Here is a 14747-nt window from a genome sequence, read left to right on the forward strand (position 1 = left end):
CAATGGTCACTTGATTTCTTTGCCATCCTTGTAGTTTATCCGTTCAGCGTACCACTCGAGAACAACGATCACTTCTTTTCTGTCATCCTTGTCTTCCAGTAGTTTGCTCACACTCTTGTAGGCCTAGCATGGGGTAATGGGCCTACTACAGTTTCCCCCTTTCTTATGTTCTATGTATTTTATTCTCACTATAACCTCGTAATCAATTCAGCTTAGTACATGTCCCTCCTGGTAATGGCGTTAGTGCTGACTACACCTAACTCCTTCATTCTCAGAAGTCCCCTCTAAGCAAGAGTGTAGGTAGAACTTAAAAATGGGATGGCCAAGATGTGCACAAGCCTAATAATGGGATGGGTCAAGGAGGACTCAACTGAGGTTAGGAAGTGGCCAGGCTTACTTCAGGGGCCCCTCTGGCAACACCACTGCTCCTAAGCTCAACAGAATCGTCTAAGAAGGTAAAAGTAACGTAAAAATAACCATCATAGTACAGAAAGGCATGTACACCCAATAAAAAATGATTCAATACCCTTGTGGTGTGATACAAAAGGATTCTGAACTACTACCAACAGTACCAAATGAACACGGTTTCACTTTTACAAATCATCTCGGAGTTCATCACACCCAGAGGTGACGAATATTTTTTTAGCAGGTGTACAAGTTCAGAGCATCCAACCCTCAGGTCCCTACACCTTGAAGGGGGCTAATATAAGACTGCCTGTTATGGTTTACAATAAAAAAAATATACAAAAGAGGTTTGTTTGTCCGTTTTGAGTATGAAAGCCCAAAAATTCATCGTATGGCTGTTTCTTCATCCATGTGGTGCAGAAGTACATACTGTGTGCAGCTAAATTAGACTTGGGATACCTTAATAGTAATAATAATAATAAAATGGGACAGAAAGACACTAACGGTGAATAGAAGCACAGGAAAATTTAACAGACGGAAGTAGATGGAAAATACCTAGGGTTAAGAATGAGTGAAGTAAAAGGACTTAGAGGTTATTTATGACTTAAGATTAAGAGAAGGACAGGGAGAGTTTTAGAAATGTGTGGAGGGAAGAATATACAGAAGGAAAGGAGTTCAGGAGTGTGAGAGGGCATGATCGTCAGAGGGTTAGATATGTATAAATGATTATAAAATGGAGACATGGAAGATATGAAATGGTACAGGTGAGAGAAAGAAGGGAATGAATAAGGAAGAGGAGAGAAGTGAGAAAGAGAGAGACAGACAGAGAGGGAAAAAAAGACATAGGAACTGCAAGTATAAAATAGGATGTGATAAGGAAAAGGAATGAAAAGGAGATTAGGTGTAGTGCAAGAGGATAGAAGGGCGAGAAAAAGGAGGGTGAGATCAAGGAAGGGGTGAGAGTGATGAGTGAGACAGGGAAGGTGAGGGGGTGGGAGAGTAAGGCTGAGTAGTATTAAACAATAAGATAGGGTAAAAGTGACAAGAAGCCTGAGAGAAAGAAATGGGTAAGTACAGTACAACAATATATGAGAGCGGCAAGAGCTAGATACTGCAAGAGGAACAAGGTAAAGACAGAGAAAATATAAACGGTGAAAGTGAGACAGGGGGAGAGAATAGTGGGAAAAAACATACAAGAACAGCAACAGGAGAGAGACTGAGAAGCAAAAGTTAACTGCTACAAAAGCTGAGACGGATTTTTAAGGGGACGAAGGAGAGAAACATTTAAAGTTCCAAGACATACGGCAGTGAAAGGAAAATGGTAATTAATGAGAGAGAAGAAAAAGTCGATTGTTACAAAAATTGTGTGAGAGTGGGGAGGTGATGTGTGGTTGGTTTTTGAGAGTATGAGTTTGAAAAGAGAAATTACTAGAGAGAGAGAAATAAAGACAGGGACAGAGAAGAAAAAAACATTAAAAAAGATAGCTATAAGAGAGTGGGAAGGTGATGTGACACAGGTTTATGAAAGGAAGAGTGTCAGAGAGAAATGATTAATGTTAGAAATGCAAAATTGAGACTGAGGTAAATGTTACAAGAGGAGCGAGAGACTGGTAACAGCTATCATTACAAAAGATGTGACACAACGTGGTTTAAGTTACAAGATATGCAGGGGAGAAAAGAGAAAAATTTGACAAGAGGTTGTGAGAGATGGAAAAAAAAAAAGTTAATCATTACAAAAGATGCAACAGGGTGGAGGAGAGGTGGTGTGAGACGGGTTTTTGAGAGGAATGGATGAGGGACACACATGTGAGGCGTGGCCAATCAGGAAACAGAGGAGATGCGGTCAGTTGGTGCGCCCATCTGAGTGAGCACCTTATCCAGCCACTGCAGGGGGCCGTGCAGGTGTATCTCAATCCAGCAGGGGGTACTGGTGACGTCCTGCCGGTGGTACTCGGCACCCCATCCCTTCACAAAGGACATTCTGAAATATCAGCACTTGCTTCACTCACATAACAGGCGGCTACAATACAATATATATATATAAATACAAACAGAACACCACCACTTGCTTCAGCTACTATGACAAACAACATGTCTTCTTGCAGAGTGATACAAATTATTCATATGGCAGACAAACTGAAACAATAATAATAACCATCATCAACACCATCCAGACCTCCTTTCCCAGCCTATGGCAGGGTGAGGAGTAGCAATGTCCAGACAGCCCATGTTTGCCCAGTCCAATGGGCCACGCTTCCATTCACTCATCATTCAAGCCCCCAGAATCCTGGCTCTACCTGATACCCCCAAAACTTTCACTACATTCTGTAGCTTCACATTAACGTATCGAAGAGTCAATCCGAACACTGTTACGTTAAAAAAGGGTGCCAAATCCCTGCTAATCAAAAGATAATAATGATAATGGTCAATCCATATTATCTATTGTACCTAAGTTAGTCATCAGAGCTAAAAAAAACTTTATGTTCAAACTGTAACTTTTGCAAAAAACAAATAAAATTACATTTAATTTGAACATACAAAAATAATAAAAAACAGACTCCACCACATACAGCAATAGTCAACATGATGATTTTTTTTCCCCTGAAAGAGTGAACCAAGAGCTACGTAAAAAAAACAAATAAATCCCTTCTTAAGCAACACAGAAGAAAACCAGATGAATACCAAATGCATCTTTTGGGATAATGATAAATCTGGTGAAATTCAGATCTACTACATTCATGATAGGAAGCTGAAACAGGACATTATTAAAGTATTCAATAAATCAAACAATACTTAAAACAACTTTCAACAGCTGCTGTAAGTGATATATGGATGTTAACTGAAGCTTGTAAAATTCATAAAATGCATCTGGAAATGAGACACAAGCATATATATACCCCTTTATCACCATCATCATCCCAACTCTAATTCCGATCTGAGAAATGTGGTAACTTAGGGTCCAAAAACTAAGAAGGAGAAAAGAATGAAAGTAGGTGAATCATCAGTGTCTAGTGAACAGGATTGCATAGATATTCACACCTCACCAAACAATTCAAAATCCTTATACCATCTTAAAAGACAAATCGTCAATAATTCATTTATTCAGATTGCACCATTAACAGAGTTATTCTGATTGCCTGTAGCTTTACCTGGGTAAGAGCAACTCTCTCCTTTCTTCAAATCAGTGAAGGTGTTGAATCATCTACTTAGTTTTCCTACTGCAGCCCATAGTATGTCCTTAGTTTTACTTCTAGGAAAAATGAACTTTACTTAATAGCCCTAAGTGTCTAAAATGGCCCCACTTCACAGCATCTCTACTGCATTCAGTCTATTGACCTACCTGGGCTGGATCACCCTCTGTACAATTTCTGTTTCTATAAAAATGGCAAATAAATCACAGCCTCCTATATTTCACTGTTAACAAAGCTAAAGTTAAAGAAATAATGTAACAGCCAGTTTCTTATTATTCACTTAAGGACCCAGGAGGGACCAAGTCTATGCTACTGTAATTCAGATTATTTAAATCATGGAAAACTTCTGTCCTTGTCACTGTATTACCCTCTGACCAACACCTGTGTCTAAATGGCAGTATAGTAGTGCAAGGCTTCTTACCAAAGCTCTACCATTGTACAACAGGGTACTGGAAAAAATCTCAAAGGCTGTACTGGCCCACCTTATAGTGCACATCTTAGTGAGGTCAAAGACAGCCTCGTATCCATGGTTGACACTCTGGGACAACAGTTGTGCAAACTCCTGATTGTTGAATATCTTGAGGGAGCATCCTGGTGGTATCTTGCACACGGTGGATGGGTGGAAGCCGTGGTGGTGGTTACAGTTGCGTGATTGTACAAAGATGGCCGAGTCTGACAGGCACTCGGCGTACACCTCACCACCAACGTAGTACAAGTGTACTCCTACAAAGTACACAAGATTTCAGTATTAAGCTAATGAAGGCAGGAGGGAGGAACCTGTACTGTACATGTAGTAAAATACAGACTTCAGTGCCATGTAAAACAATGTACGTTATGCCAATACTAAAAATGCAGTTTATTACTAAGGTCAACAATTGGCTAATGATGCAAAATTTCACCCCTTCACTCCAGCAAATATTTTTTACATATAATCAACACTATCTACAGACTTCAACTTAGGAAACGCCTACCATTCTGATGATATTAATGAATGTTACATCAAAACCCTCCAGTGCCTTCCTTAGCTTATTGGAGGGGGGGAAAAAAAAAAATGGAGGAATGGGGTAAAAGAAATTACTTATAGTGAATCAGATACCATTCAAAGTATTTTTTTCACTTTCCATACAGCTCCCAATCTTCCAACCAATCCCAAATCCCATCACAGTCATCACTATCATCATCATCATCATGATCATCCTGACCTTTTTTCCCACCTAAGCATGGGGTGAGGTTAGTCCACAGACCAAGAGGAAAGAAGAACAAGAACAAAAAAAAAAACTGCTATAAAGAGAAACTAAGTCAGCCAAAATTACACAGCACACTACCTTTGCCAATGTGTCTCCTGGTGTTCTCAATGGTGGAGTTCCTGTTGACATTTGACAGCAGGCCGAGACAGAATCGCTCAGAGTTGTTGCTGGGGTCAGTAAATCCATCAACAATGACGGAGTGTGTTTGAGCGTGGAACACCTCACCCACACGATTGTTGAGCTCGTAATATGCTATACTTGACCAGTAGGTTGGCTCCTGTTAATAAAACAATGGCTACTGTGAACACTTTATAGACAGCAATACATTACGCATTCATTCATTCATCAACTAATCCACTGTTGCCCCATGAGGCACGTACATTAAACTTTAAGATAAATTCCGCTTGTGAAGGACCCTTCACTGAAATGGAGAAGCTAAGATGAAAATACTGAAACACCTCAAATTTGTACTGATAGGCTGGATTATCCCTCTGTGTTCTTAATACAGGTACTGAAAGAACTTTGATGTTTTGGCTCCAGGCTTATTTGAACTGGAACCTGGTGTACAGCAGGCTGAAGTTGCTCTTCTCCTGTGGTCCACCATCGTCCTTTCAGGAGATAGCTAGGGAGGGAGTCAACGAGCATTTACATAAACAGACAATGGCACTGCTTGGTTATAACACACTGATGCCAACATGTGAAGTTTCAGGTCACAACACATCTGGTTAAGTTGGATAAAGTTATCTGGTGGAAGCAGGAATAGAGAGGGATGCCTTCTTGCAGTGGCACTAATAAAACCAGTTGGCTCCACTGCCTGGTTATATCAATTCCCTCCCTATCCCCTGAAAAGAGGATGGTGTACTGCAAGAGGGAGGGGGGGGGGGACAACTTCAGGCTGCAGTCAACCAGGTTCAGATCGAGATGAGCCTGAGGTTGCTACTACTTCTCATACCCCTCACAATGAAAGGTTTACAGAGGTCTACAAAATGTATTACACACTACCTGGTATGTAACTGGTGTGACATTGCTGTTGATGGTGGTGGTGGGCACAGTTTCCATGGGGGTGTCTGATGGCTGCGACTGTTTAATGTCTTCGCTCGGGCTGTATGCAGGAGGGGGCGTGTCTGTGGAAAAAATAATCATCCATCATCATCATCATATTTCTAAACTTTATTTGAAAAAAGAAAAAAGAAAAAAAAAAATCATCACCACTCTTTCATTTCTCATGATTCAATCCATCAAAAGACAAAATGGCACCAGACTTCCTTTCCTGCACTGAGAATGGTCATGACATAACTGATAAGTGTCTGGAGGCAGAAAACTTAAGCAAAACAAGCAATTACAGCTTGACATAAGAGTGACTAACAAAAATATAAATAATCATGACTTAGGTATTCAATGTATACAAAGATGGAAAGATCAAAAAGGTACATGTGAGGGCAGCAGGCTTATAAGCTAAATCACAACTGGAAGGTAGCATATGGATTCTATTATGGTAATAACATCATATTATGTATGCAGAATATGTATGCAGTTATGCTGGGAAGAAGTGAGAAGCTGTGGCACAAAATGCTGAAAGAATATGGACAAAACTGACCCTCAAGGTGAATGCAAATCACCCAACATGCCTTCATGATGGCGGTAAACCATCTGCTTGGGGTATAATTTTTTCCATCCCAGCGATCTGGCATATCTGACAAATGACCTACTCCAGATATAGTCACCACCAACACTGCTACTATCATCATCATGCCAACCCTAATTCTCACGTATAGGTTTCAGTAAAATGGGATCTCAAAGTAAATAAAGAAAGCACAGTGTGGGGGAACTATCACACAAAATTCTCCGTGAACTTCAACTAACAATCGTTAACACACAATGCAAGCTTTCCGTATCCTGGTTCCACCTCAAGCAAAACTATGTACAATGTGTACTTATCAGATTTTTTTTTTTCTTTATCAACGCACTTCTTATAAAGCTGTCGGATCATCATTCTACCAACTACAAAATGAAAATAAATAAACAATAAGCAAATATAAGGGAGTGGACATTTTATTACGTGGTTCTGGCCAATTGATTGTTGTGTGCTTCTCCATACATAAATCATCCATTCATTCATTTTGGTCCTCATTCCTCATAATATCCCTCACTTCCACACCTTGCCTTCTAGAACACTCCTTTATCATATCCATCTATCTTTTCTTTGGCCCACCATACTTATCAATCGACAACATGAGATTTCTGGATCATGGGTATTCATAAGTTAAAACCCAAATAGATGGACAGACACAGATATAACTAAACATGTTACCTATCTAGTAAGCAGGCAGTAGGTATTCCTGTAATGGTACTTTAAAGGATGGAGTACCAGTATGAAAACTATTATTATGAACAGGCTGGTGCTGGGGAGGGACAGCTTCACCCACCAGCACCAACACAACCACAGCTGCCGGCTTATACAAAATATCCCTCAACTCCCTCCCCATCCCCCCAAAGGATAATAGTGAATTGCAGAAAAATGACATCAGCCTGCACTCCACTGGGTTTAAGTTCAAATGAACCTGGGGTCACAACAACATAGCTGCCATGATAATAACAGAAGAAAGGACTACAGAGTGGTTATGGCAAGACACTGGTGGAGATAAGCAGCTTGAAAATCTGGGCGGTGTGCTAAGCCACCATTTTACCTGTGCTGGCAAAATGGAGGAAGAGATTAACATGAAACCAAAATTACATGAATTTCTTAGACACTTACAATTGGAGTTGTAAGGGTGGTGGCCGGACTGACCTGGAATACTGCCATAGGGACTGTGTGGACTCTGGCTGGCTGGACTGACCACAGGGGAGGGGGGCTGGTTCAGTCCACTTAAGCTTCCTCCACCTAAAGGGTACCGGTAAACATTACAGATGTTACAAGATATACAACACTATCATCAACAACATGCCATGTATAAATATATATAAATACATAAAAAATGATAGTTTCCTCTTAGTCCCCATACTGAGGTTGGCTACAATACAGCTGATCATTTCTATGGACTGGAAGCTGACCCACGTGCCAAAATAAGCTACCTAATTCCTGACAGTTGGTACAAGCTCTACTCATGGTAATCAGTAACTTTACAGCACCTTAACTTTCAAAGATAACTAATCTAAAAGCAAGGGTGTGTTTGGGTGGGTATTGGCAGCCCAGGAGATGATGATGAGAATACTGCTGAGTACTGCAGTTAATCTATAATTCATGGAGGTGAGGAAGGCTGTGAAAGGATGTGCCATGTGCATGCATCCATGCGTGTGTGTGTGTGTGTAGGAAATGAGGGTGGGTGAGTAAATGAAGGCACTGACAAAGTTACTGTTGTTATGGTTTTGTTGTTGCTGCTGGTGCTGAGGGTGGCAGTAGTAAGGAAATGAATGACAGTGGTTTGGGTGGATGACACAAGTGAGAAAGTAAGCCTAGATTATTTGTATACAAGTACAGTAAGGCTAGCAATAAACTGGACAACAACAAAGCCAAATTTAGATGACATTCAAACCTATGCATCAACCAACCTGGGATGGCAGCATATGGGCTGTGAGGACTCTGACTGGTGGGACTGACAACACTAGCGACGGGTGAGGGTGGCTGGTTGAGTCCAGCCAGGGTAGTGCCGATCTGCGAGTGTGAGGCACCACCGAGGGAGGAGTGTACGAACCCGTCTTGTGAGAAGGACACGTTGTTGGGCATGGGCTCAGGGATCTGCTGCTGGAAGGTGAGGAGGGAGTGGCCTGGGGCAAACTCGGAGTGGCGGGGAACCAGCACGGGTGGCAGCACTGTAAAGAAAGATTAACATTATGTGATAGTTTATTACAATTTCACATGGAACAAAGGACTAGGGATGCCCATACAAACAGTTTATGTATTTACATAACCATTATATCTATGGGTGATATTATACATTTCCTAAGAACAAAAAACTAGGGATGCCTTATACAAACAGTTTACATATTTGCATACAGTCATTCCTAACTCTCCTAATGGTAACTTTCCTAAACCAAATCAGCACCTAAAATTGACAACAATCTTTCCATACACAAACACTGCTAGCAAAGGGCAAAGATGAGGGGGGGGAAAAAAAAAAAGTGCAGTAATACACTACACATACATGCCAGTAAGCAATATATATGGCATGACTTACGTTTTCAAAAGTCTATTTCGCGCTGCAGACGATGATGAAATCAAATCAGCGACTCGAGCGAACAACAATCTTTTCATACACAAGCACTTCAGGCACAGGACAAAGGATGCTAATAAAGAGGGGGGAGGGGGAAGATGGGGTGGGAAGCAGAAGAGGAGGGGAGAGTGGGAAGAAGGGAGGAAGAAGATGAGGGAGGGAGGAAGGCAGGAGGGAAGAGGAGAGGAAGAAGAAGAAAGGAAGAAAAAGAAGGGGAGGAGGGATCAAGAAAGAAAAGGAAGAGGAAAGGGTAGAAAATGTGGGAGAGGGGAGGAAAGTGGAAAGGAGAGGAAAGAAGAGGTGGGAGGAGGGAGGAAGGGGAAGGAGGTGATAGAGGAGGAGGAGGAGGAGGAGGAGGAAGAAAACAAAGTGGTGCAGAGGGACAGAAGGGAAGAAGAAGAATGAATACGTAAAGGAGAAAGAAGAACAGAAGAAGGAATGCAACAGGAAAGAAAGGAGGATGTAGAGGAGGAAAAGATGGTGAGAGACAAGAGAGAAGGGGGAAGAAGGTGTGGGAGAAGAAAGAGAAGGAAAAAAAGAATAAGAAGAGAAAAAGGAGAGGGGTGTGAGGGGTGCTAACAGTGTATGATGTGCTTCAAGGATACATCAAAGCCTGTCTCTCACCAGCCCTGCCCCACACAACAGCGATCTGTCTCATGGCCAACACACAATGCCACTCTTACGCATCACCGCCTAGATTGAATCACAGAACACACAAACACCTTCCTTGGTTACTGTGGCACACGCTGAGGATATTAGGCAATTAAATTATCATCAACGTCATCGTCATCCTCATCATCACTGCCATCGTCTACAGTACGCCAGTGGTTCCACATGCCAATATCAGACAACTGAAATCATCATCATCGTCATTCTAATCTTTTTTACTCACCGACAGATGAGTAAGACAGGGCACTTAAAATGCACAATAGAAGATCCTTTGTTTTAGGCAACTTTAACAGAAAATTATAACACACCAAGGAAATGCAAAAGAAAATACAACTACTTCATATATACGGTATGTATATATATATATGGTACTTTTTGAATACAGTATTACCTAACTACCTTACACCCAATGACACTAACACACATCATCACCAAAACCTGTATTCTCATGGGTTGTGGATGCTCCCTAACACTTCTTCCTAAGTGACTTGGTTTGCTTATTACCCCTTTCCACCCTCTGCTGTGTTACTTAAATCATTCTTGTATCACCATACTCTGGATAAATAACATACAAAATGATATTATACAGTCATGTACAAAAAAATATCAGTAAGGAGGTGGTGTTAGGGACCCTCCTTACCTGCCAAGAATATGGTTCCAAGACTGACTATCCACGGTAAAACACACAAACACTTTCCTCAAATAATAAAATCACAACTTTCTTTACAAAGCCTAGACAACAGACACTCTTGTTGCTGTGGCCTGAGGACCATGTGGACGTGACCTGACGATTGCAGGGAACTGGCCACTCCAACACTCTTACAATATACTAAACAATGCACGGAATGCAACTTCCTGTGTAAATTTTCGCAGTGATTTCCAAACAATTCACAAATTAAGGATAACAATTATAACATCCACTAACACTGTATATTAATTCCCAAATTACTGAGACTGTAGTTCCACACATCTCAAATATGGCACCCACATACACCCACATAACAATAATAAATCATCATCATCAACCTGATACTTTTCCCCTCCCAAAAACAGTGTGAGACAGGACATTTAAAACACAAAAAATGAATTATGTATAACTCTGACAATCTTGACTAATGCGAGAAAAAACACAAAGAAAATAAATACAACCCGCTAAATATATTTCTCATGCTACTGCTGTATGTTCCTCTCCAACACACAATGCCACTTTTACATGTCACTGGCCTCGTAACTCACAGTCAAGAGTCAATACCCATTATAGAACACACACACACACACCCTCCTTCGCATGCCACAGATATTAGACATACGCTCGTATTCTCGTCGGTTAAAGAAGCTCCCGAACACCATTTCCTTAGTGATTTGCTTACTACACCTTGCTACTCTTTTGTACTTCTAAGATAGATTACACATTATTAATGAACTATATGCAGAAATAAACCACCAAGGAAAAGGTGTTAGGGAGCTTTAACAGATAAGAATATGAACCAAAGATGCTTAACCCTTTGCAATCCAATCATACCCTTCTTTTGCTTATTCTTCTTATCATTTGACTACCGGTACTTTATTCACTTCCTTCAATCACATCTTTCTATTGTTTATTCTTACTACTTTCAGCCTATCTTTTCACCTAACTTCCTTCAGTCCCTTCACATCTTTCTATTGCTTATTCTTGCTGCCTCCAGACTATCTTATTCAGTTTAGGAGATCCCCTCTGGAGTTAGTGAAGGCTATACCTAACCTCCCCAGTTCAAAAAGTCTCTCCTAAAATAAAATATAAGCATCTACATGTACTGTACCTTGAAATTTAAAAATTTATCATTAGACTGAAAGGCTGAAGTATAATATTTGCAAAATGACAATATTATTAGATACTATAACATACTGCACTACCACTACTACTACTGCTACAACTACTACTACTACTACTGTACTACTACCACCAACAGATGAAGGTATCCCTCTCCAGAACATCTTACCCAAGTTGATTAAAACTGCTTTTCATTAGCAAGAAATAATATATCTTTTTAATTTTACTCCCCTATAACCACAACATGACTTATTAAGCTTCCAGGGAGTCATATCAACACTGATGGGTCTGAGGCAATATCCGAGGGCCGGCCACAATAAAACAAACAAACTATGCAACCCAATCCTGGCATAAAAATAGCTCTTCATTCCTTCCTAAGCCGTCTTCAAACACGCATTGTGCTACTCGTATATCTGAGCCTGTCAACACATCAACACATTCTTGGCTCTTGTCTCTTATTTCTCCCGGCCACTTCATGGTTGCGTGTGGTGTTAATAAAGTCTTTGTGCTGTGGAAGACAATGCTGTGCCTCACACGTACATCACACACATCATAACTCAAACTGCCACACTTCACACTGCCACATACCACACACTGCCACATCACACACTCACACCTCATGCTTCCAAACCTGACACTTGTCACACATCACACTGCCACACCATATACACAGCCACTACTCACTCACAATTGCCCTTTACACCTGTCTGTTATTCAGGGAAGCATAACATATCCACCTACCTGTGCCCCATCTCATCTCTGTATGCTCAGCCATCCTGATACCACCATCAATTACTGCCCACACTTGAAAACCAAAATAATAACTAAGCTCTTAAGTTGTGGCCTAACCTGGACTCTCAACCCGCTTGTAGTGGTATGGGTTGATGCAGACTTCCTTCTGCTTGGCTGAGAAGGGGTACTGGCAGTGCTCCAGTGGCTTCAACTCGTGGTGGCTCTGAAGGTCCGGCCACCGCCACACTCGGCAGTAGATCACGTGTGGCAGACCCTTGCGGTGTGAAACCTGTAAACAAAACGTATGATTACACACTGTATCTCGGAAAGCAAAACAAAAAACAACCCATTCAACCTCAATTTACACAGTCCATCCATCCATCCACTGTCCCATCCTTTACAGCCTCATCTAGAGCATAAAGGCTCCAGGCTGGGCTCCAGATAGGCTACCTAAGGCAAGAGTGGCCAGCTGCTTACCTTTGAGTGCGATATGTGAGCAATAAACCCCAACCACCCCTTGGATGTTAACCCCCATACACACATCCACCAGGGAAAAAAAAAAAAATCAGAATGTGCCCTATAATTGCTGTAAAGGTCAAACATTTAACTTTCCTCAGCGATGCTAATGTTTGACCAATTGTTTTCAAAACTGAATTATTTCATCCTGGTCTAACCCTCAACCCTCCCAACATGTCTGATCCAAATCTGATCAACACTATGCAAGCTGATCATCATAATGAACTGCACTCAAAATATTAAAATCTCTGTCTGACCCTCAACCATTCCACCGAGCTTGGTGCAAATGAAATAAAACTTGAGTTATGGAATATAGTCAAAGATCTGACACGACCTCTGACTTCTCAAAATTGATTCATTTTTCTTGCATTACCCTCAACCCTTCCTGCAAGTCTATAGTAGTTGAAATCATAAAGTTCGCACTGACCTTTGCTCTACTGTTCTCGAAAATAAATAACTCTTTCACTTAGTCACTCTTATTATTTACTTAGTATCACATTCCAATTCATTTTCACTCAATAATTTTCATTCCCGTAACTCATTTATTCAGTTATCATCCAGTCTCTTTCATGCTTAATATCACTAATTCACTTCTCCTTCATTCATTATTATTCACTTACTCTCACTCATTCATTCACACACTTATTCACGGTCAGTTATGCTCTAAAGACACGCTTGTTTGAGTAATGTCACACATCTGCATACTCTCACGCTTACGACTCCCCCCCTCTCTCTCTCTCACTGCCAAAAATTTCGCCATATGAGATGGTTCTCTTTCATTTTTTTTCCCCATCCCCTCGTTTTCTTTCATTTCTTTTCCCTCTTCCTCCTCCCCTCCTGCCACTTCCCTTATCTATCCTTCTTAGATTCCTCTCTCTCCTCCCCTCCTACTTCCCTCCCCTCTCCTCCTTCCCTCCCCTCTCCTCCTTCCCTCTCCCTCTACTTCCCTCCCCTCTCCTTCCCCCACCCCGTGTAACTACATACATACAACAGCACTCTTTATACTCACTGTACAGTTTAATACATGTATTACTGTATATAAGATTACTAATTAGTCCGCTTTAAAATTATTGACCAATCACACGTACAGTATATTGTAATCTAATACATTAATAGGCTCGGGAAGATGACTACCTAAGTATCATCTTCCTTTTGAGATATTGTACAACTACTATTTTTATATGTACAGTATTGTGTATCTCAATAAATGTATCAAATTCAAAATCAAATTCAATTCCCCCACCCCCTACCCCGCCAACAGCTGGTGAGGGCATTATCATGTGTGTTCTTTCCCATTCATTTATTAACCCTCCCCTCCCTCCACTTCCTTTCTCCTTCCCACTCACATTACCTTCATTCCTTCGTTCCCTCCCGCCTCCCTCCTTCCCTCCCTAACAATTTTCCTCCTCTCCCTCCCTCCCTCCTTTCCACCTCCCTTCTTTCCTTCCTTCCCTCCCTCTCTTACAATTTCACTCCTCTCTCTCCCTCCCTCCCTCCTACTAGTTCCCTCCCCTCTCCTCTTCTTCCCCCTCCCCAAACAGCTGGGTGGGGAGACAAGCTTCCGGTGCACGTGTTGCTTTTCCCGCCCACACACACACACACACACACACACACACACACACACACCAAAATCTTATCCTCAGCCATCCACACTCCTCCATGACCCATCCACATACCAACACATCCACACCCTCCACCCATATCCTTACCTTCACACATCCACCCACACCCACATCCTTGCCTTCACACATCCACACCCTACCTCCACATCCTTACCTTCACACATCCACTAACACCCACACATCCACATCCTTACCCACACATACATATCCACCCATATCCACATCCTAACTCTCTCTCACACACACATCCACATCCTTACCTTCACACATCCGCCCACATCTACATCCTTACCCTCCCACATACAAACATCTATCCACATCCACATCCCTATCCTCAAGCATCC

General features: G+C 41.5%; 1 protein-coding gene across 1 annotated transcript in view; it reads right to left on the reverse strand.

The window, feature by feature from the left end:
- Window positions 1–2174: 2174 nt before the first annotated feature.
- Window positions 2175–14747, reverse strand: part of Mad (mothers against decapentaplegic homolog 1) — a 34836-nt gene continuing 22263 nt past the window's right edge. The window contains exons 2-8 of the mRNA XM_080265847.1: window positions 12383–12554; window positions 8393–8653; window positions 7632–7724; window positions 5846–5967; window positions 4922–5120; window positions 4079–4319; window positions 2175–2386 (exon numbers count right to left, since the gene is read on the reverse strand). Coding sequence (XP_080121973.1) covers window positions 2227–2386; window positions 4079–4319; window positions 4922–5120; window positions 5846–5967; window positions 7632–7724; window positions 8393–8653; window positions 12383–12554 — 1248 coding nt within the window. The 3' untranslated portion in view covers window positions 2175–2226. The remainder of the gene's footprint in view (window positions 2387–4078; window positions 4320–4921; window positions 5121–5845; window positions 5968–7631; window positions 7725–8392; window positions 8654–12382; window positions 12555–14747) is intronic.

This window comes from Coenobita brevimanus, chromosome 17 (assembly GCF_032717465.1).
Source record: "Coenobita brevimanus isolate Jiangsu-jjx chromosome 17, ASM3271746v2, whole genome shotgun sequence".
Classification (NCBI taxonomy): Eukaryota; Metazoa; Arthropoda; class Malacostraca; order Decapoda; family Coenobitidae; genus Coenobita; species Coenobita brevimanus.